Source organism: Vulpes lagopus, chromosome 7 (genome assembly GCF_018345385.1).
Source record: "Vulpes lagopus strain Blue_001 chromosome 7, ASM1834538v1, whole genome shotgun sequence".
In the NCBI taxonomy this organism is placed as follows: domain Eukaryota; kingdom Metazoa; phylum Chordata; class Mammalia; order Carnivora; family Canidae; genus Vulpes; species Vulpes lagopus.
In genome coordinates, this window is record NC_054830.1 from 78,196,064 (window position 1) to 78,220,005 (window position 23,942).

General features: G+C 44.4%; 1 protein-coding gene across 9 annotated transcripts in view; it reads right to left on the reverse strand.

The window, feature by feature from the left end:
- Nucleotides 1–1,920: 1,920 nt before the first annotated feature.
- LOC121495975 (stimulated by retinoic acid gene 6 protein-like) overlaps nt 1,921–23,942 on the reverse strand; it is a 48,012-nt gene continuing 25,990 nt past the window's right edge. For 8 of the 9 annotated variants that reach the window (XM_041764109.1, XM_041764104.1, XM_041764102.1 and 5 more), the window contains 12 exons: nt 22,943–23,071; nt 22,537–22,607; nt 21,048–21,159; nt 17,735–17,888; nt 11,546–11,621; nt 7,698–7,779; nt 7,329–7,377; nt 6,753–6,870; nt 5,240–5,359; nt 3,850–4,013; nt 2,936–3,082; nt 1,921–2,293 (listed from right to left, as the gene is read on the reverse strand). In XM_041764109.1, coding sequence (XP_041620043.1) covers nt 2,154–2,293; nt 2,936–3,082; nt 3,850–4,013; nt 5,240–5,359; nt 6,753–6,870; nt 7,329–7,377; nt 7,698–7,779; nt 11,546–11,621; nt 17,735–17,888; nt 21,048–21,159; nt 22,537–22,607; nt 22,943–23,071 — 1,362 coding nt within the window. In that variant the 3' untranslated portion in view covers nt 1,921–2,153. The remainder of the gene's footprint in view (nt 2,294–2,935; nt 3,083–3,849; nt 4,014–5,239; nt 5,360–6,752; nt 6,871–7,328; nt 7,378–7,697; nt 7,780–11,545; nt 11,622–17,734; nt 17,889–21,047; nt 21,160–22,536; nt 22,608–22,942; nt 23,072–23,942) is intronic. The other variant, XM_041764108.1, reaches the window with a different exon arrangement.

Sequence of the window (23,942 nt, forward strand, 5' to 3'; positions counted from 1 at the left end):
GACCAGAGGAAGATAGTTCACAAGTGGACTAAGTCTCAGGACTCTCCAATCTCAGTCCCCCCACCTAGGGACTCCGTGTTTCCTCCTGACCTACATTAGAATCCTCCTGGGAGCTTTGCCCATGACCTCCATGCTCCTTTCCCCACTTGCATCATGTCTAGGGCAAAGATTTGTGAGGTCCCTTTCAAGCCAACAGCTGGGCCTCGTTCCATAAACATTTGCATACCTATGCATTAGGATTTCCAGCATTTCTGCACCTCCTTATATCATTCTTTTTAAGACATTCCCTAGAGGCTCCAGCCTGTCAGGTATATAGAGGCCACTCTTCCCTGGTCAGCACCTGATGGATCACAAATGACTTCTGAATTGCCAGGCTTCGGGTCCATATGCTTGGCCATGGGCAGACCCCCATACTCTCCCTTGCTGGCCAAGATGACTTCTGGGGCTAAGTCTGCTAGTAGGTCTAGAAGCAAGCAGAGGTCCTGAGGAAAACTGACAGTACTTTGGGTAGCAACTACCTCAGGGGAGACTCTTTTCTCCCAGCTGAGAGCATTGTGAGAGGTAAACAGACATTAATCACATCACCACGAAGTATTAATATTGCAAATAACAATAACTGATATTTATTGAATGTAGGATGTATCAGGGACTAGCTTAGGGAACATGAGAGACTCCTAACTCTGGGAAACGAACAAGGGGTAGTGGAAAGGGAGTGGGTGGGGGGATGGGGTGACTGGGTGATGGGCACTGAGGGGGGCACTTGATGGGATGAGCATTGGGTGTTGTGCTATATGTTGGCTAATCAAACTCCAATAAAAAATATACAAAAAAAAAAAAGAAATAAAGGATCACTGCAAAAAAAGGAGTGTCTGTGGGTATTAACTCATTTTATCTTCAAAATAATTTGGAGTGTTACAAGCATTGCCCTGTTTATTCGTAAGGAAAAAGCAGCACAGAAAGGCAAAGTCATATAGCCGGCATCACATAGCTAAAAGTGGTGGTGAGGGATCCCAACACTCTCACTCCAGTTGTCTCAGTTTCTAAAGCAGAATGACAGAGTTTAGAGCTTGCGAAGGTTAAATTAAAAGAAGTCTGGCAAACACATCTAGCAACAGGACTAAGTTTACAGTAAGTGCTCGATAATGATTACAGGATTTCAATGGCTCTGTGACTGGTGAGATGGATGGGGACCTCCCTCGCCCTGTTGGTAGGTCCTCTTGGCATTTGCATAGGCTTCATGACGGCCTTGGTCACTCTGCATGAGTCCTGAGCCATCAGAGACATTATGCATGGGTGCAAAGACTCAGGGTAAGTACTGGGCCTGCTGTACAAAGAGAAATGTCCAGGCTTCCCAGCCTGGCATCTGGGCCTCCCCAGGTGGTCTAACCAGGCCCCGATGCCCTGCACTGCGAACACCAGAGGCCTCCCCTCCTCAAACATGCCTGGGGCTGTCCTGCTCCCACACCTTTGCCCCCAACTAAAATGCCAGCCCACTACATCTCTGCCTCCGCAGATAGGCAGCTTTCCCAGGGGAGCCCCTCCTTGTCAGATCTGTAGATCTATTTTGTGACCAAGGCCAGATCAGTTCTGATCTGTTCCTCATCCCAGTGGCCATGACAGGGACAGCCTACTGTGTGCCTGCTGACCCTATCAGATCAGAGGCTGGGGACATGGATTTCCTTCTCTCCTATCACCAGAAGGCCCGGGAAGGGGGAAGCAGTGAGAATGCTGTTGGATTAAGGCCATATTTTCTTCCAGAGAAAAACTGTCAAACAGTTAAGCTCTCCTGGTATAGACATTTTACCAACTTCTTCAGTGATACAAAGTTCTATCCCGTGGTCTAAGCTGCTTGCCCACATAGAACTCCCCAACACTGCCTCCTAACCATAGATAGGGGAAACCATTATTGAGAAAAGATTGTTCAACGGAAATTCTCTTTAATTCTCGATCTTTTTACTAAGGGAGTGGATTATTAGACCAGAGACTTCATGGTTCAATTCAGCCCCGGTGCCATCCCATGAGTGTCTGGTGCTGTGGACAGTGGACAGTGACTGCATCCCATCAACATTGCAGGGGACAGAGGCTGGGTAGCCTGGGCCTTGTCGTGGGGCAGTCATCCTGGAATGGCCTTGCAGCAATGCTGGAGGTTACCGTCAGCATGTCAACAGAATCTGGGTAAACTCCCGAGAGCCGTGACCTGGTCTTGATTTTCTGAGCATGACTAGTCTGGGGTTGTTGACTAGGGTCTGCAGCAGGAGCCACCGTGTCCTGGACCTGGTTGAGATTCGGGGACCTAGGAGTGAACCAGAGCAGACAGACTTGGGAGATGGGTCAGCTTGTCTCTGTCCTTCTCAGAAGCTCTAGGGGAAGCTGACTGTTAGGTGTGAGGTGCCAGAGAAGGAGCAGGACCAAGACGTGAAGATGGCTGGAGGGTTGTGAGTTTGTCCCAGAACCGGATATCTGCAGTTGGGAACAGTGAGGGACATAGTCCAGACTAATACTCACGAGACAATTGGTGGGTTTCCCAGCAGGAGGTAGAGCAGAGTAATAGGGATGGGAGAAGTGGAGTAGACAGTAGAGACCCTTGAAGGGGCAGGGGATGGTGACCAGCAGAACTGAGTCCCATCTTGGAGGGCATCTGGCCTGAAGTCTGGGATATAGGTGGGATCTCAAACAAATGGACTGGAGGACTCAGCAGAACTAGAGCTCATTTCTGGGAACAAGAATCCACTTAGAAGGACGGAAACACTAGGCCTCAGGGTGGCTGCAAGCTGTGCATCCTGATCTCCTAGGTAGAAGGTTCCCCAGGGCATGGGGTATGGAGGAAGGTGGGCAGGGAAGAGGGAAGCGGGGACATCTCCGGGATCCCAGAGAAACCTTAGGGTACTTGTTTCCTACCATGCAGCCCCAGCATAGGTTCGAACAGGAGCCTTACCTGCTGACTGATTTAGGTACCAGTATTTGATGGCTCGCTGCAGCCTCCTCTCCCTGTGCCCTATGATCAGGATGTTACAAAAGCTGACGAGCACAGGGTTGGTATGATAATGATCCACATAGAGCATGCCGATCCAGGCATTGAATCCTGAAATGCAGAAGGTGAGTCAGGCCATGCAGTATGCCCTGTGTCCCAGGATGCTCGACACCTGTGCTTTCGATAACAGAATTGCACTGTCACCTTGTTCCTAAACGATACCCATGTTTTCATTGAGAATCTAGAAAATTAGGTATAAAGAACTCTTAAGCTCTTAAGGGTTCTTAAGATAGCATCCTAATCTATCCATTTTATGGGGACCTTGCGGCTGAAATCAGGAGGAGCTGTGGCTGATACGCAGAAGCTTCCAGTCACAGAATGAATGGATGAGTGAATGAATGGACACAGGTCAGATATAAAACAAAAATGATTTTTTGCTCTGTAGAAGTGGCTTGATTTTGGAGTCTTTCAACTGAACAGACCATTTTCTTAACTAAATTTCCAACTAATGACACCAGTAATTCTGAGATATGTTCTTTCTCAAAATTTTCAGAGCTGTGCATTCATAAAACAATTACTTTCTAACTGTTGAGATGGAATTCTAGTACTTACTGCTCTCCATGATACCTCAGAGGCCTTCAAATATGCAGCTATTTACTAGCCTGAATTCTCTTTTGACCATTAGGCCAAATGTTTTTTTCTGCTCAGTGTTACAACTTCCATGAGAAGCAGAGCTCTGAGCAGAATGAAGAGTATGAAGGCCAGGCCTCTGGTACCCAACCTGCAGGCAGCTTCCATAAAGCTGCAAGACCAGCACCCCCCGCACCCCGCACCTCACCCTGACTCAATGAGCGGCCACTGGGGGACCAGCCATTTACCCATGTCTGCCCCCTCATAGCCATTCTGCATGATGGTCCTGTCGATACGTGCGATCAGCCACGTGCCCAGGATGCAGCTGATGAGCAGCCGGGAAAGGCAGGCGCCCAGTCCCAGCAGCACGTTGTAGAAGAACAGAAAGTAGTTGAAGTTGTGGAACACTCTCCTGCAAACAGAAGGAGACAGAAGGGCTGCACCCTTTCAGTATGAGGAGGTGGCTAGGCAGGCTGGCTCAGGGCCCCAGGCCTATGGTCAAATCCTGCAGCTCCCATCTCCTAGCTATGTGATCTTGATTGTCCCTGCCACACAGCACTGGTATGGGCACTGGCCCAGTACATCATAGAAGGCACTGAGCCCATTGCAGGGTCAATGTCAGTAGTGGCTGTGATATTTCACGGGCTCTTTGGGTTTTGAGGTTTCCTGTACAAGAAAGAAATCTCATGTGGCCGTAGCTGACTTCGTGGTTACAGCAGAGGTTGTGGCTCTCCCACCGTCTGTAGTAACAATGACCTGCCCCAGCTGGAACTGCTCCAACTCCTCCAAATGGAATTTCCTGAATGACCACTGGATCATGTGGTTTCCTGTTGCCTAGGGGATGAAGCCTGAACTCAGCATCCTGGTTTTCTGGGCCACTTCTGAGAGGGGCCATTTTTGGGGTCATCCCTTTGTGCACTTTCTCTGCCCTTCTCCATCCAAGGCCAGTGCATGGTCACCATATTGGATTATCACTGTTCTCTCCATCTGCCTTGCCCTTTGAGGCTGCCTGCCTGCATCTGCAGAGTGAGGGCTGCCAGCCACACCTTCTCCTCAGAGCCACCTGTAGGAACCCCACCACCCCATGGACTATAGCTCCAACATTCCATGTGCAGCTGAATGAACCATTCCTGCCTCTCTTTCTCCAGTACTTGGGTCACTCTTGTGAGGCTTTCACCCCCTCTGGAGTCTACTGTCACCACATCTGTGTCTACTGGCTCCTGTGGCCCAAGAGCTTCCTCAAGAGGGTCATGTGGGGATATCTCTGTATCCTTAGTGCCAGGACTTTGAATGAGTGAATCACAAAGGGTCCCCATGGGCCAGGCACTGTTGTTCTAAGTTCATACTTAAACACATTTCATTCTCAGGATACCTCTTTGAGGTGCACAATTATTTGTAAAAGGAGCAAATTGCACTTGATAAGTGTTTGGAATGGTTACCTAGGATCCCATAGCTCATAAGGGGTGCAGCCAGGGTTTGGACTCAGGAGTTGGGTTTCAGAGCCCACTCTCGAAGCATGGCCCCTCACCCTGTCAGAGAGGGTACAGACCACCCAGGATCCTGCCAAAGGTGAAGAGGAAGGAACTAGAGACTGCTGAAGCCAAAGCCTCCAATCCCCATTCCTTCCTTTGCCCTCACTGGTTGTCGAGTGCCAAGGGCTTCTGCTTGTCAGCCGCTCTCATCTTTGGCTGCAGGAAGAAGCTGGAGGCGATCCACACCTGCAGGATCATGATACCCAAGACGATGGATATGGTGAGGCTGCAACACAGGGCAAAGACCGTCCTCAGGTGGCCTTGTCCAAGCACTGCTCCAATGGCCAGTGATAGGACAGAGATGGGACAGTCCACTGGGAACAAAAGTAGCTCAGGTCTGTGCTGTAGGCCTCTAAAGTATTTTCCCACCTATTATTGAGAAAATTGAGGCTTGGGTGCCTGGGTGGCTCAGTTGGTTAACCATCTGCCTTTGGCTCAGGTCATGATCCCAGGGTCCTGGGATGGAGTTCCACACTGGGCTCCTTGTTCAGTGGGAAGTCTGTTTCTCTTTCTCCCTCTGGCCTTCCCCCTTGCTTGTGCTCTCTCTCTCTCTCTCTCTCTTTAATAAATAAATAAAATCAGAGAAGAAGAAGAAGAAGAAGAAGAAGAAGAAGAAGAAGAAGAAGAAGAAGAAGAAGAAGAAAGAAGAAGGGGAGGAGGAAGAAGAAGAGGAGGAGGAAGAAGAAGAAGAAGAAGAAAATAATTGAGGCTCGTGAAGGGGAGATAACTTTCTCAAAGCCACACAGTCAGGTCTTGGCTCCAGATCAGAACTCCAGGATTTAATTAAGTCCTTTTGTCCATGAGTGGTAGCTGAGATGCATGTTTAACAGCATGGAAATCAAAGAAAAGCATGGAGTTTTTTAAAAGAGTTCATGAAGGCCCTGAGAATGGACAGACAGGCTCTGCCCAGCCTCCCACGTGGCTCTAGAGGAGAATGGAACCAAGAAGCTCAGATCAGGGAGTTCCCAGAGAAGGCCACATCCTGTATTTGCATTCCCTGAGCAGCAGTGTGGGACGGCAGTTAAGCGGGGCCTTGGCTTCAGATTGCTAGCTCACAACCCTGCCTCTTCCCCTCCTTGGACAAATTAGTTAGCCTTCTGTGCCTCTGTTTCTTTGTCTGAAAAATGGGTGTTAACATGAGATCTAACCTTCAAAGGGTTCTTAAGAGAAAAGATGCATGGTGAATTCTCAGTAATTCTGTCTTTTACTGAAAAGTCAGCCTTCACTTTTATCTTCTATCTGGGTAAACTGAGGCTCAGGGAAGCAATTTACCCAAGATCACACAGCTGATCTAGAACCTACGCTCAGATTCCCTCTCTTCCACTACACTGCTGTGACTCTCAGGTCACCTCCCTGAACTTCAATCTTCCCAGCTATAAAATGGACATATGCCTATCTGCCCCCTGACACAATTGTGAGCGCCCCAATGAACAGTGTCAACTGTATGATGCCCATTGTGATGAGTTGCTAGTCTGGCCCATCCTTGGGTCAGAGTTGAGAGAGCAAGGGTCCAGGAATTGGTGAGAACCCAACAGGGAAGGATCAATCTGAACAGGAGCTTCAAGGGTCCTCCAACTCCTAGGCCCTGGGAGTTGACAGGGAACCCACCCAGCACTTACGTCCCAATGCCCAGTCCTTGGAGCATCTCCAGGCCCTGGTTGTGGATGATAGGCAACACCAGGCCGTACATGATCAGCATGCCGCATAGGCTCTGTACCACGTGGATGATGAGGTAGCCTGTGGGCCAAGGGAACCCACGGTCATTCGAGGCCCTTTATGACCTGTCATACATGCCCCTTCCTGAAGTTCCCCCTCTAACCTCTTCCCACCAAAGGTCCTGGCATTTTCACTTATGCTGTTTCCTCTGCCTGGCATTGCTGTCTTCCTGCTGACCTACTGCACCTCCTGCCAGATGCCGTTCAAATGTCAAGTCCACTAGAAAGCATTTGTGTCCTGTCCTGGATATGGAGAGTCACCTCCTCCTCTATATCACCACTGCCTTTAGCATTTCCAGCCCATGGACTTAGGGCAGGAGGTAATGATAGCTATGTGAGAGTGGGATTCTCTTTCATTCCAGAAGGAGGAAGAACAAGGGCTGCTTCTTCCTCACCTCTCTTCTAACTACAAACAGCCAGGACTCTGCAGGTGCCTGCAGAATGGGTGCTGAATTGAATAGGTCACATGATGGCACTTACCCCACAGAATATAGGCTATTTGCCAGCCAGAGTACCTTGCAATGGCCACCTGAGATTTAAAAAAAGAAAAAGGGGTTTCAGAAGGAAGAAAACACTGATCACCTGTAACACACGGGTCCCACATCCCTGCCTCATCTGAGGTTCAGGTGTCATGATGGTCTTCGTTTTACAGATGAGGAAACCAAGGGCCAGATGGGGACAGTGACTATCCTGAGTCACCCAGCAGCAGAACAGACTAGAAGTGAGGCCTCTGGACTCCCAGTCCAGGGCTCTCCCTACCCCAGGATGCTGCTCTTGTCCCAGGGGCAGGAGAGCAGGATTCGGCCGATCACTTAGTTTCAGAGCAGAGAGAGGCCTCTGAGGACTTACCACACTCTCTGCTGAGGAAGGATTATGGAACTTCGAAGGAAGAAAGTGTTTATTTCCTGCCCACAACCTCTTCATGTGCTTTCTAGAGAAAAAGTGGGAAATTAGTGATGTTCATAACCATGGCTCCTTATGTACTTGGGACTCAACAGATGTAAACAGAAAAGCCTGTGGAAGGAGATGGTGGTCAGCTCGGCTTCCCTGTATTGACCACAGCTCGTGGGACAGTTCTCATGAGCCTTAAAAATATTTTAAAGTACTTTTTAAATTGAGATATAGTTGATATAATACATAAAGTTTCAGATGTACAACATAATGATTCTATATTTGTGTATATTGCAAAATGGTCACCACAATGAGTCTACTTACCATCCATCACCTCGCATAGTTACAAGTTTGTTTTTCTTGTGAGGGGAGCTGTTAAGAGCTACATCAGGAACTTTCAAATATGTGGTACAGTACTATTATCTATAGTCACCATGCTGAATATGACATCCCATGACATTTATTTTATAACTGGAAGCTTATACCTTTTGACTTCCTTCACCTACACCCACCCACCACCTCCACCTCTCACAATCTCAAATCTGTTCTTTTTACCTGTGAGCTTGTTTTTTTTTATTTTTTTAGATTCCACATGCAAGTAAGATCATACAGTATTTGTCTTTGTCTAACTTTCTTCATGAAACATAATGCCTTTTAAGGTCCATCCATGTTCTGCAAAAGGCAAGATTTCATTCATTTTTATGTCTGAATAGTATTCCACTGTGTGTGTGTGTGTGTGTGTGTGTGTGTGTGTGTGTGTGTGTGACATCCTTTAGCCCATTCATCCCTCAATGGATACTTAAGTTGTTTCCATATCTTGAATATTGTAAATAACATGGTAGTAAACATGGATGGGTGCAAATATCTTTTCGAAATAGTGTTTTTTGTTTTCCTCCGATCAATACCCAGAAATGAAATTGCTAGACCATCTGGTAGTTCTATTTTTTTTTTTTTTTGAAGAACCTCCAGACCATTTCCCGCAGTGGCTACACCAATATATATCCCCACCAACAGGGCATGCTCCTTTTTCTCCACATTCTTGCCAATGCTTGTTACTTCTTGTGGTTCGGGGACTAGCCATTGTAACAGATGTGAGGTGATGCCTCATTGTGGTCTTTTTTTTTTTTTTTTATGATAGTCACAGAGAGAGAGAGAGAGGCAGAGACATAGGCAGAGGGAGAAGCAGGCTCCATGCACCAAGAGCCCGACGTGGGACTCGATCCCGGGTCTCCAGGATCGCGCCCTGGGCCAAAGGCAGGCGCTAAACCGCTGCGCCACCCAGGGATCCCCCTCATTGTGGTCTTAACATGGCCACGCATTTCCCTGATGATTTAAAAATCTTAACATATTTTTAAAAAATAATATGTAGTTACCCAGTCTTCATGATGACTGAATGTGATCATTGAGACTCTATATGTGGCTTTTATTTTCTTCATTTGCTATATTTTCTTTTTTTTCTGTGATGAATATGTATCACTTATGTAATAATATTTCAAAACAGGTAATAATGGAAAACCATTTTTAATGATAAATCCACCTTATAACAACATAAATGAAACTGAAAAAGGTACCAGAGCCCCTCATACTCCCAGCACCCCTGCAAGCCTCCACATGCCTTCCCCTGTGCTAGTCTCAGCTTGGCCCCTTGTGTAAAGATTAGGTTGGTCATGGCTATGTTCATGGTCCATGTTCACATCTGTGTCCTGCTTTTTTCCTTAACATCCTATATCTAGCATTTTCCAGGATGTTTTGCAATTTTATGACCACTACATTGGGAAAACTTAGTATGAAATGAAGGATATGAATATCTCATTAATAGTTTATATACTTAGTACATGATGAAATGATGGTTTGGGGCTATGTTGGATTAACTAAAATATATTATTAAATTATCTTCACCTCCTTTTGCACGTTTTACAAGTGTCTATTAGAAAATCCAAAATTGCATCTATGGTTTTCATTATGTTTCAGCTCAGCAGGACTGGAGTGGAGTATGCCACGAGGAATACAAACATACAGATATATTTGCATGATGTACAGAGAATTTTTGGAAGGACGCAGAAAATGAATAATGTTTAGCTCTAAGGCAAAAAATTGGGGTCTGACTGAGAGAAAAATTTTACACTAAATATTTTTATAACATTTTTAAAAAAGAGACTGCAGGGATACCTGGATGGCTCAGTGGTTGAGCATCTGCCTTTGGCTCAGGGGGTGATCCTAGAGACCTGGAATCGAGACCCGGATCGGGCTCCCTGCAGGGAGCCTGCTTCTCCCTCTGTCTATGTCTCTACCTCTCTCTTTCTGTGTCTCTCATGAACAAATAAATAAAATCTTTAAAAAAATAAAAAGAGACTGCATATAGGTTGGAATAATTCTAAGAAAAATAAAAATACTGGCACAGTACTAGTGCTGTCCAGCTGTAGGTTTTTCTTATCCACTCTTTCCTTTGCCCCATGGTCCTGTAAAGCCAACAGGGCAGGGATCATCAGTCCTCAGTGACAGGTATGGGAGGGAGGGGCCAGCCTGGGCAAGAATAAGGCTTCCCTGCTACAGGTACCTTCTCTTCCCTGTGCCCTCCACCCATGTCAGTGCAGCCAGCTCTAAAAGGTGGTTGTGACTGGTTGTGGTCCAATGTCTCACTGATAATCTCCCAGGCAGTGTCAGGCCAATGAAGGAAGGAGTAGGGATATCCCCGCAAGAGGCAGGGCAGGGGGGAGTGCCAGTGTCCAGTCCACCCCTGGGGTCCGGGGAGAGGAAAGCAGAGAGAGGCAGCAAGCTAGGGCTGTTATGGAGAGCTGGGGCCTCTTCGTGCCAGGAGAGTCCTTACTGCAAAAGATCCATCCTTGGGCAGCCAGATAGTAAGGATGTGAGGCAGGATGCTTCGGAAGGGTAGGAGTTGGCCCTAGGCTTTCTGTGACTGCATGTGAGCTAGAGACTGAGGGGGGACAAGGGAGGAACAGACGGGGGTGGGGGAGAGACGGAGGGGTGGGGAGAGAGGAGGGCAGTTACCTAAAATTCAACTATCTGCAGTGAAATGCTCACTTCATATTGAAGGCCATCCCCTCCTGCTCTGCTCTTCTAGAGACTGATGCACCTGGTATCCTTGACCTGCTCTCCTTTGATGCTCCCTTGAGCCAGATGTACCTGCTGGGAACTCAGTGTGGTTAGTCCTGGAGACCAGAGCAGGTCTGACACTCAAAAGAGATGCTTAGTGTACAAGAAGCAATAAGGCCTCTCAGGGCAGAAGACATGGCCAGCTGCTAATGGCTTGGGTGAGTTATTTTGTTGAGTCTCAATCTTTTCAGCTGAAAAAACAGAGACAAAATTACCTCTCAGGGTTATGGTGAAAATCAAAAGATTACCTTTTTTTAAAGATTGATTGATTGATTGATTGATTGATTTGAGAGAGAAAAAGAGAGCATGCTCACTAGGGAAGGAGCAGAGGGAGAGGGAGAAGGAGAGGAGCAGATGCCCCCCTGAGTGGGAAGCCAGATGTGGTGCAGGGCTCAATGCCAGGACCCTGAGATTGTGACCTGAGCTGAAACCAAGAGGTGGCTGCTTAACCAATCATGCCACCCAGAAGCCCCTTAAAATCAAGAGCCTAATAAGCACAATGTCAAGTTTATAGTAGAAGCTCAAATCAACAGTGTTTTGGTTTGGGGTTTTCTGTTCTACAACCAATAGATGTGGCTGTTCCTGGGCCACATATACATTTCTGGTTCCAATTTGGGCACTGCTGTCACTGCTCAGGAATTTTTAGAAAATTCTGGCTGAAGACACACAAATGACTCCCAGGGCCCTCCTACCTGTAACAGGCCAATATGTGGAACAGATAGCTGACGCACGTGAAAGAGGCGGGCAAGATGGTCACCAGCCAGACTCCTGAAATAGAAAAAGTCACAGGACAGGCCTGAGAAGATGAGGCAGAAATTTATTTTCAAAATGCAGATGCTCGGGCAGCCTGGGTGGCTCAGAAGTTTAGCGCCGCCTTCAGCCCAGGGCCGGATCCTGGAGACCCAGGATCGAGTCCCACGTCGGGCTCCCTGCATGGAGCCTGCTTCTCCCTCTGCCTGTGTCTCTGCCTCTCTTTCTCCCACTCTGTGTGTCTGTCATGAATAAATAAATAAAATCTTAAAAAAAAAAAAAGGCAGATGCTCACATCTGAAAGGGCTGGGCAAATACATTTTACTTTCTTACTTTCTTTTTTACCCACATTTCTTGTGTAAATAAAGTTTTGTTTATATTTCTGTTTCATTTCAGACACACACACCCTCACTATACTTCACTTCTTGCACATGCCTCTCCTTTGGTATTAATATTTTCCATCTAGAGTGAGTAATGGGAAGAGAAAATTAGGGAATATACACATCGTAGTTACCTTCTGTCCTCGTAAAACCATTAATAGTTGACTTCTATTTGCCACCCCCAGTAAAGAGCAACCACATACAAGGATAACTCGAATCAAGAGGTCTTGACTATTCTTTCAACCCTCTTTTGGCAAGTTTTTAATATGCTGTATCTGGTTTGCTTTCACGTGATCCTGTGTGCTTGTGAGAAACGGATGGAGAAACAGGTGAGGGAGATGATACGTAGGTATAAAAGCTTCTGGACAATCTGTTTATTAGTTGGTCCGCAAGAAACATTTCTTAAAAATCCAACACCTCTTCATAATTAAAAACACTCCATAGTGTAGAAACAGAAGAGAACTTCCTCAACTTGATTAAAAAGTATCTGCAAAAAATCCACAACTAACATCATACTAAACAAGAAAAGACTGACTGCATTCCCCCCACGTTCGGACACAAGAAAATCAATATCCACTCTCACCAATTCTATCCAACAGTGTACTGGAGGGTCTAGTCGGGGAAATTAGGCAAGAAAATGCAGCCAGGCTGTAAAGGAGGAAATAAAACTATCTCTGTTCACCAGGGTTCTTATGTTTAAAAAGTCCCAAGAAATAAACTCATTAACAAATGAGTTCAGCAATGTTGCAGGTTACAAGGCAAATATATGAAAATCAACTGTATTTCTATACACTAGCAATGAACAATCTGAACATGAAGAAAAAATTACATTTGCATTAGTATCAAAAAGAAATATTTAAGAACAAACTTAAGAAATATACAACTTGTACACTGAAAACTATGAAAGACTGTTGAAAGAAATTAAAGAAGATGGAGATTAATGGAAAGACATGCCATATTCATGTATAGGATGTTCGCTAACATGGCAATATTCTCTAAATTGATCCAAAGATTCAACCCAATACCTATCAAAATTCCAATGCCATTTTTGCATAAATTGACAAGCTAATCCTAAGATTCATATAAAAATGAAGGGACCCAGAATAGGTATTGCCAATCTTGAAAAGGAAGAAGAAAATTGCAGGACTCAACCTCTTGATTTCAAATTTACTACGAAGCTACAGTAATGAAGATAGTGTGGTATTGCCATAAGAATAGAAGGGAAGGGAGAAGAAGTGTGTGGGAAATATCAGAAAGGGAGACAGAACATAAAGACTCCTAACTCTGGGAAACGAACTAGGGGTGGTGGAAGGGGAGGAGGGCGGGGGGTGGGGGTGAATGGGTGACGGGCACTGAGGGGGGCTCTTGACGGGATGAGCACTGGGTGTTATTCTGTAAGTTGGCAAATTGAACACCAATAAAAAATAAATTTATTATTAAAAAATGAAAAAAATCATGATTGATAAGAAAAAAAAAAGAATAGATAGATGTGTAGGATCAATGTAATAAGAATTCAGAAGTAAGCCCACATCATCAAATATTTTCAACAAGGATAAAAAAGACAATTCAATGAAGAAAAAATATGCTTTTCAACAAACGGCACTGGGTCACTGACACTCACATGCAAAACAATGAAGTTAGAATCTTACCTCACAGCATATACAAAAATTAACTCAAAGTGGATTATAGGTTTAAATGTAAAAGCTAAAATTATAAAAGTCTCAGAAGAAAATAGAATAAATTTTTGTGACCTCACGTTAGGCAACATTTCCTTAGATACACACACATGTATAAAAGAAAAATGAATATACTGAACTCCATTAAAGTTAAAAACATCTATGTTTCAAAGGACACCATCAAAAAAGTAAAAAAGCAACCTACAGAATGGGAGAAAATACCTGGAAATTATATCTCTTAAGGGATTCTTACAGCTCAATAATCAATAAAGAATTCAATTTATTTATTTTATTTTATTTATTCATGAGAGACACACAGAGAGAAAGGCAGAGACACAGGCAGAGGGAGAAGCAGGCTCCATGCAGGGAGGCTGACGTGGGATTCGATCCATGGGTCTCCAGGATCAGGTCCTGGGCTGAAGGCGGCGCTAAACCGCTGAGCCACCCGGGCTGCCCAAGAATTCAATTTAGAAATAGGCAAAGAATCTCCAAAGATATTACTCACAGATGATGTACAATTGGCCAATAAAGACATGAAAAGATTTTCAACATCTAGATATCACTTAGAAATGAAAATCAAAACCACAATAAAATGCCATTTCACACTTACTAGATGGCTATCATTAAAAAAAAAAAAAAAAGACATATCATGTTGGTAAAGATATGGAGAAACCGGACCCCTGATACATTGCTGGTGGGAACACAAAGTGATGCAGCTGCTTTTGGAAACAGTCTGCCAATTCCTTGAGAGGTTAAACATAGTTGCCATATGATTCAGAATTCCACTCCTAGATATACACCCAAGATATATGAGAATATGTGAAAAATTTGGAGGTGAATGGTCATAGCAGGATTACTCATAATAGCCAGAAAGTTGAAACAACTCAGATTTCCATCAACCGATGAACGGATAAATACAATGTGATATATTCATACAACAGAATCAATTCCAGCAATAAAAAAAAAAAAAACAAAACAGAGTTCAGTCACATGCTATGACATAGATGGACTTTGTAGACATTTGCTATGTGGGAGAAGTCAATCAAAAAAGACCACATATCGTGTGATTCCATTTATGTAAGAAGTCCAGAAGAGCCAAATCATTGAGTCAGAAAAGAGTAGTGATCTAGGGCTGAGAATGTTGAAGGGAAATGGGGAGTGATTACAAATGGCCATGATTTCTTTACAGGGTGATGACATGTTCTAAATGTGATGGTGGTGAGGGTCACAGGATGGTGATAGTTGAGAATATACTAAAACCACAGAATTGTACTTGGGAGTTCAATGGATGAATTGCAAGGTATGTGAATTATATCTTTGAAAAGTTGTCTTAAAAAGAAGGAAAAAGAAAGCTGATCTCTATTTCTTTTAAGTTTTAAATGTGTCTCTCCCCCAGCATCACCAGGATTACACAATTGCTATATCCCAAATTTCAACCAACACAAAGGGTGCAGGTAAACCACCATAAGCTCACCCCTGTGGGGCACATGGATCCTTGAAGAAAGGATGGGAGGAGTCTTGCCACAAGCAGAATGAGTGCAGACTTGCTCCAGCCAGCAGCAAGGGCATGACTCAATGCACACCTTTAATTTAATGCTTTTATCTACCCAAAGATGAAGCATTTTCAGCTTAAAAGTCTCTCTTGGTCAGAGGACAGCTGCTTTAAAGCTGGAAAAGATGAAGATAGAATAAAAAAAAACTTCATTCGATGAAAATTTTCTTTCTTTTCATGCATTGATTCTCAAATTAACTAAACATGTGAGAAATACATGAAAGAGGGCGTACAACATGAGGGAATATAGTGACATATTTACTCCAGTTCACCCAGAGCAAGTACCTGACGTTGTCATTAAAAACTTGCCAAAAGAAAAAAAAAAAGCTTGCCAGAAGTGGGAGGATGGGGAATGAAATTTAAAAAAAACTATGACTTAAAAATTGTATGACTAAACTTAAAGATTAGACCACACGTGCTGGGGATCCCTGGGTGGCGCAGTGGTTTAGTGTCTGCCTTTGCCCCAGGGCACGATCCTGGAGACCCAGGATCGAATCCCACGTCGGGCTCCTGGCGCATGGAGCCTGCTTCTCCCTCTGCCTGTGTCTCTGCCTCTCTCTCTCTCCATGTGACTATCATAAATTAAAATAAATAAATAAATAAATAAATAAATAAATAAATAAATAAATAAAAAAGACCACGCGTGCTGCATGGTGTACTCAGGGACTCGTCGTGCTGAGCATAAACCTGCATTAAAGATTGATACGGGCACCTGGGTGGCTCAGTGCTTGAGCGCCTGTCTTCCCCTCAGATTGTGATCCCCAGGGTCCTAGGATCAAGTCCCTCACTGGGCTTCCTGTAGGGAGCCTGCTTCTCCCTCTGCCTATGTCTCTGTCTCTCTGTGTCTCTCATGAATAAATAAATAAAATCTTTAAATAAAAAAAAAAAGATGGATACAAATGGAGCACCTGGATGGCTCATTTGGTTAAGCATCTGCCTTTGGCTCAGGTCATGATCCCAAGGTTCTGGGATGGAGCCCCACATCAGGTTCCCTGCTCAGCGGGGAGTCTTCTCCCTCTCCCTGCCACTCCCTATGCTGCTGCTCTGTATGCATGTGTGTGTGTGTGTCAAATAAATAATAAAATCATTTTTTAAAATATGAATACAAAAAAATAAATAAACAAAAAATAAAAAGATGAATACAAATGTTCAAGGGCAACGATAAACTATGGTGGTATGGAAAAAAGTGGTCCCTGCCCCCAGAGCCCATGTAAAAGTAACTTTCCATGTCACATGCAAGAAAGAGAATTTCCATCAAATAATTCACAGGAGATCTATATCCTTCTGGTTGCAATATTCCACCAGATTATGAGTCTTAAGTAAAAATATCATTTGCAACACCTGTTTCATGGCTTAAGGAACATTTAGCAATTTATAGCCATTAACTAATTGTCAGTGGCTTTTGGGAACCACTTAGCACCCTGTTTCAAGCTCCCATTTAAAGATAAGCAAGTCGAGGCCAAGAGAGTAATGACTTGTAATGACACAGAGCTTACCTGACATCTTGTCCAGGGCCTTTCTCAGAAGGAAAGAGGGAAGAACTCTCCTCCCTCCATAGACAATGGACATAGAATTACAATATTGTTTTCAAAGAAAGCTGCTATTTTAAGGTAAAGTGACCACTATGGACAGATTCATATGTCAAAACCCTAACCTCAGGGACGCCTGGGTGGCTCAGCAGTTGATCGTCTGCCTTTGGCTCGGGGTATGATCCCGGGGTCCAGGGATCGAGTCCCACGTCAGGCTCCCTGCAAGGAGCCTGCTTTTCCCTCTGCCTGTGTCTCCGCCTCTCTCTCATAAATAAATAAATAAATAAATAAATAAATAAATAAAATATTTAAAAAAAAAAAAACCCAAACCTTAACCCCTAGTATGATGGTATTTAGAGATGTGGCTTTTGGGAGTACTGCCCTTAGAAGAAGAGACAGGAGCCAGCCTGCTTCCTCTCCCGACTCTCTAGCATTGAGGATACAAAGAGATGGCCATCTGGAAATCAGGAAGCAGGCTCTGAACAGACACCAGGTCTGCTGGCACCTGGAACTCCCCAGTCTCCTGAACTGGCAAATATGTGTTTGCTGTTTCTACTACCTGGTTTATGGCAATTTGTTACAGCACTGTGAACTAAGCAGAAATTAAATTTGAACAACATATATAGATTTTTCATATAATCCTAAAGAAAAGCCAAGACTTGCTGTATTATTTTTTCCAAAGTGAAAAAGATATGATGATTTCAGTTTGTTTCCACTGGCATCAAAACAAAACGGGCTATGTAAAATGGGAAAATTCTCAGGGCCTGTTCAACTCAGCTCCAAACAGGTTTTCACAAAATGGCCTAGATCCTGACCCCATTGGCCTTCTAATCACCCAGAGAGGCATGTTATCAGTTGTAACCCACTTTTCTCCAAAACCAGTCACCTTGTGCAGGTAATAGCAATCCTAGAGCAATCATTATCCCAGGTGTGCACCTGCCACTATCTCTCAGTTTCCCACACCTTCCCAGCAAAGGTGGCAGGACGGTGTTACCTTTGCTGACGCTCATCAGCTCTTTCACCTGCAGGATGACTGGGGTCAGGGTCCCCGTCTGGTTCATGGAGGCGATGTAGTTCTCCAGCTCCCCTTCAAACACATCCAGCTCGTCTCTCACAAACACGAACATGCAGAACTCAATGACAATGAACTGGTACAAAGAGCAAACATTTCAAAGTCTCACCTGAGTCCAGCCTACTAGGTGAATAACACATGGATCTTTCTTTGGTTTTGAGGTCAAAACTCTTTGAAGTACAAAACTCATCTGAAATAGACTCTAAACAGTACCAAGATGAGTGGGATTATGACTTCTTTGGAGTCACCCCAAACTCTTTTCTTCACCCTATAGCATACAAGACTAGGTCCTACAAGGGCTCAGGGAACTCTTCCAACATTTATTACATCAAACTGAAATGAATGCCTGTGAATAAGGAGCGATATTGGGGACAACTCTAGCTGAATCTGCTCTCCTTCTTGGTGGTAACCAAGTTACAGAAGTACTGTTTCCTGTATATAGTATCTTGGTAGTAACCACATTATAGGAAGTACCGTTTTCCGTAAACATGTCACACGTGCTCACTCCCATCATCCTGGCATCATGCCTTCATGCCACCTACTAGCATACCAAAACTTCTAGAGTTCCCACTACCATTTTACTTCATCAACCAAATTTTGTCTGTTTTTGAATGCGCAGCCAAATGTTACCATCTTCAGGGAGCTTCTCAAACTAGAACAATTCACTAAACTTTCAGAGTACTTTCATCTTTTTTTTTTTCTCTCTTTACATGGCAGGTACTTCATACCACATTGTATCCCCATCTCTTAGACCAGGTCTCTCCCAGACCAAGACTCTTCTGAATCAGCTGTCTTCTCTCTTCCAGGTCTGAGCATGGTGCTTGGCATACAGTAGATAACCATGAAAGACTTAAGGAACACAGTAACACCAAGTCATGTTGCAGGAAATTCCAGTTGTCCATTAAAACCCATTCTCTCATTCTTTGGGCACAAAGCTGGACTACATTTCCCAGCCTCCCTTGAGTTAGATGTGGCCACATGACATGGTTCTTGCCCATGGAAGAGGAGTGGAAGGAATGTGTGCTATTCCACACAGGTCTTTGAACCTTCCCCCCTCCCCCATGCATTTCTCCATATACCTTCCCCTTCTGCTGACTAGATGCAGAGGGTGAGGGATCATAAGGCATATGGTGGAAGAATCTGGGTTATGGAAAAACACACAGAGGACTGCTGCCCCCCTCAAATATGAATACCCACTCAACATTGTTATATGGGCAAATATACATATAGTGCTAAGTCACTGAAATTTAGGGGTTTATGTGGTACTTCAGCATTACCTACCTAGTACATTCATCTAAAACTCAATCACAGGATGAATTTATATAGGTATCATCCAAAAGATAACTTGGGGGCAGCCCGGGTGGCTCAGTGGTTTAGCGCCACTTTCAGCCCAGGGCCTGATCCTGGAGACCCAGGATCGAGTCCCACATCGGGCTCCCTACATGGAGTCTGCTACTCCCTCTGCCTGTGTCTCTGCTTCTCTCTCTCTCTCTCTGTATCTCTCATGAATAAATAAAATCTTTAAAAACAACAGCAACAAAAGACAACTTGGTCTTGCCAGTTCTATCTCTCCATGTTCACCCCACTTTTGACTCAGACAAGTTACCTCAGGTAACTGACCACATGAAGTGTTTTGATCCTGTGTTTAATAAAATAATAAAGTCAGGGGGATCCCTGGGTGGCTCAGCGGTTTAGTGCCTGCCTTCGGCCCGGGGCGTGATCCCAGGGTCCCGGATCAAGTCCCACATCAAGGCTCCCTGCATGGAGCCTGCTTCTCCCTCTGCCTGTGTCTCTGCGTCTCTCTGTCTCTCACAAATAGATAAATAAAATCTTAAAAAAATATATTAAAGTCAGAATTATGCCAACATTAAAAATTTTTATTGAGAAAACACACTTAAATAACGCACCTATGCCAAAACATGATTATCATCCAAGCTCCATAGTTCACACGAGGGTGTGAACAATTCACTAAACTTTCAGAGTACTTTCATCTTTTTTTTTTTTACTTTCATCTTTTACTGTCTCCATAATTTTGCCTTTCAAAATGTCACACAGTTGGAATAATATAATATGTGACCTTCTCAAATTGGCATCTTTCACTTACTATTATGCATGTCAGTTTCTTCCATGTCTTTTCAGGGCTTGATAGTTCATTTCCTTGTAGTGTATCCCCTTGTCTGGATGTACCAAAGATTATTTATCCACCCACTGAAGGGCTCTCGGTCATTCCCATTTTTAGCAATAATGTATAAAGCTGCTACAAACATCCACATGCAGGAAAACTGACTTTTTAGTATGTTAACCTTATACCCTGCAACCTTGCTGTAGCTGCTTATTAGTTCCAGTTGAGTTTTTTTAAGACTTTAAGTAATCTCTATACCCAACGGGGGCTTAAATTTACAACCCCAAGATCAAGAGTCACATGCTCTACTGACTGAACCAGCTAGGTGCCTCTTCTGGAGTTTTTTGTTGCTGTTGTTGATTCTTTTGGGTTTTCCACATACACAATCCTGTTATCTGTGAACAAAGACATTTTTGCTCCTCCCTCCCCAATTGGTATTCCTTTTATTTCCTTTGTCTTGTTACTTAGCTAGGATTTCCTAAGTAAATGTTGACTGGTGAGGGGAACAGTCTTGCCTTCTCCCAGATCTTAGTAGGAAAGCTTCTAATTTCTCACCATAAAGTATGATGTTAACTGTAGATTTTTTGTTGATATTCTTTATCAGATTAAGAAAGTTTCCCTCTATGCCTAGGTTGCTGAAAAATTTTCTCACGACCTGGTGTTGGATTTTTTTTAAATGTTTCTTCTACATCTATTGGTATGATCACATGATTTTTCTTCTTTCGGTCAGTGATGTGATTGATTACATTAATTGACTTTTTAACATTTACCAGGCTTGCATACTTGAGATAAATCCCACTTGGTTGTGGTTTATAATTCTTTCCATACATTGCTGGATTGATATGTTCCATTCCATTGTGGTTCTTTTATCTACCCGTCTCCAATTGTAGGGGCGGTAGTTTGTACCATGACTTCTCTTCTTTTATGGATCTAAGAAGAACTGTTGATTTTTCAATTTGTTCAGATTTTTACTTGCTGTTAGAATGGAGTGGCATCTTGTGAGTTCTTTACATGGTCAAAAGTTCTTTGACCCAGCTTTTAAAGAATCACCCCTGCCCTAAACCATCCACCCCCACTTATAAAAAAGAAAAGAATTTGTTCAGATATACTTACAAGGTACAGGCATATGAAAGCCAACACAATGGTTCCAATCATTCTGCTTGGGAACTGAAAGCAAGGGTCCCACTCATATATTCTGGTTTGGAACCAGGACTTTTTAGACTCCCTGTGAATGAATAAATAACAAGAAAAGAGAGGCTGTGGTTGATAAACAAATGCCTGATTCTTCTGAAAATAACTTCATTGCCTCTGCTTATCTTAGAATCTAATGAGGAGAAAGAACACTGGTGGATTCTAGCTTTCTTTCTCCCCTTATTCTTAAGAACAGAGACTCAATTTTACTCAGTAGAGCAATTCACCAAACTAAAGGGCTATCACTCCTGAACTCTCTTACAGCTAAGAGTGACCAAGACTAAGCACAGGCCAATCAGATGTGACCACAGTGTGGTGTGGCGCTTTGGGGAAGGCGCTGAAGTGGAATTGACACAGCTGAGAGGGACCCTATTGCCCTTCCTTCGTTTTTCCTGCCTGCTGTCTGAAATGCAGACATGGTGGCCAGTCCAAGCTGGAGCCTTCCCAGCATCTACCTTGGACATGGACAGCCTTCATGATGAAAATCCTAAGAATGATCAGCAAAGTTCCATGGTGGGCAGTTCAGGGTCGGTATGAACTACCTGCCTCCAAAATTCTTTCACATGAGAAAGAAATCTCCCTCTTGCATGTCCCACCATTATTTTGTGTTTTCTGCTACATGTAAGCAAATGTAGTTCCAACCAATGTACAAGCTTCGTCAGTGTATGACCTTGGACTAGCCACGTCCCTCCTCTGGGGTACATCCTCTTATACATGGTGGCAGTGGCACCATTTATTTTTGGTCACTGAAGACCAGGTGCTTTTGCTTGGCCGTGAGCTGTGTCTTCTTGTATTAGTAACAGCACTGCAGTCTTTCTCTAGGAACCTGCTCCCTCCCATCACTCCTTGTGGTTAAGTGAGGCTGAACCACTTCCTATGTTCCAACGGTGAATATGTGACAGGCTTAACAATCCACTTAATCTAATCACCCTGCCATAGCAATTGGTTTGGGGAAGGCTTGGGGTCCAATTGATCTAATAAATCACAATGGGAGTTTGGTTTGAATTATCAGAAAGAAAAATTTCTTTTTTTCTGGGATCTTAAACCAGGAGGGTTATAAGCTTAGAGATTCTGGGGGCCACCACAGGGAGGAAGCCCACCTCACTATGAGGCTAACACAGGCTAAGAGAAAATGAGGCAACCAGCCCTGGTTCTGATAACAAGGAAGTCACTGGCTCCATCTGCATCAGAGCTGACCACCTCTAGACTTTTAGTTACGGAAGGCCATGCATTTCTGTTTTCTCTTTAATTTAGTCCGAGTTGAGTGTCTGTCTTTAGCAAACAAACGTCCTGACTACTATGCGCCCTTCCAGTCATCTCATGGTCTGCCACACTGTCAGGGCTCGTCAAACACCCTCGTCAGGGCGCTGGTGCAAACACCGAGGGGTGACTGAGGCACCCTGGGGCTTACTGCAGGGGGGGCTTCCTCAGGAGCCGTTTGACGTGCTCTGCCTGGTGAGCTTCCAGGAAAGGCTTTTCTTCCTGTGAGGAGACAAGGGTGTATGCTTAGGCTCACAAATTCTTGTCAGGGTTTGGTCTCTTTAACTGGCTACTGTCACAGAGGCCAGGAATTTGGGTAAAGTTGCTCTTTTGGATTGAGAACAGCAGTTAAGAGAGAGCCTCAAGCCCTGAGCTCTCTGGGTCCAGTTCTGGCTCTGTTCTAGACCAGCTGCGTGACCTCGGCCAATGCGACTCCCCTCCCTGGGTCCGCCTTTCCCCACGTAGAATGGGAGAAGTAGAATCAGCGCCTCCCTCACAGGGCGGTTGTGCCCACTAGACCTGCGGGGACACACACGGGGCTCCCCCTCAGTACTCACCATCGGCAGCTCCCAGCCCAGGTGGACCCTCAGAGACTTGACAAACATGTGCAGGAAGCGGCCCAGCAGGAAGGCCAGGCACAGCAGTGAAGGCCAGTAGAACATGACTGTCTCGTACCTCCCCAAAAACTGCAACAGAAGCAGAGCGTGGGGTGTGGGCTGTAGGTGGGCTGAGGCCAGGCCACCAGTAAAGCTGCGGACAGGGGTCTGCCTGTCTGCCCACTCCCTCAGAGTTGGGCGGCCAGTGGTCAATCTCTGCTCACCCGGTCCCGTGGCATGAGCAGTGGGCCTACAGTCTAGCAGCCCTGGGTGTGAGTCGTAGCACTTCCATTGTATTTTATACAAAGGGCTTTCATGGCTTTTTCTTTCTTTTTTTTTAATATTTTATTTTTTTATTCATGAGAGACACAGAGAGAGAGGCAGAGACATAGGCAGAGGGAGAAGCAGGCTCCCTGTGAGGAGCCTGATGCTGGACTTGATCCCAGGACCCCAGGATCACACCCTGAGCCAAAGACAGATGTTCAACCACTGAGCCACCCAGGTACCCCACAGGCTTTTTCTGATCAGGTATCAAATACTGCTACTTTTGGAAAATACACATAATAGAGAGAGATATAGAAAGAGAGAGGGGTAATGAGGAGAAACAGGGAGAGGAGGGTCAGAGAGGAGAAAAAAAGAGAGAGAAGGAGAAACAGAAAGAGAAGAAGGGAAAAAAAGGAAGGAAGGAAGGAAGGAAGGAAGGAAGGAAGGAAGGAAGGAAGGAAGGAAGGGCAGGAAGGCTTCATAACTGCCATCATGTTGGCAGCAACAGAAGTTCTCAAGAGTACAGGTCTCTCAAGATATTGTTCATAGTTTTTCTGTAATTTTAGTTTCATTTTAATGGAAAAAAAACCCACACAAAGTATTTTTTCACTATTTTAAGACAAATAATATTGTGACTTATCTTTCACAATTTAGTGATTAGTTTCATGGGGGTTTTTGTTTTTAAAGATTAATTAAT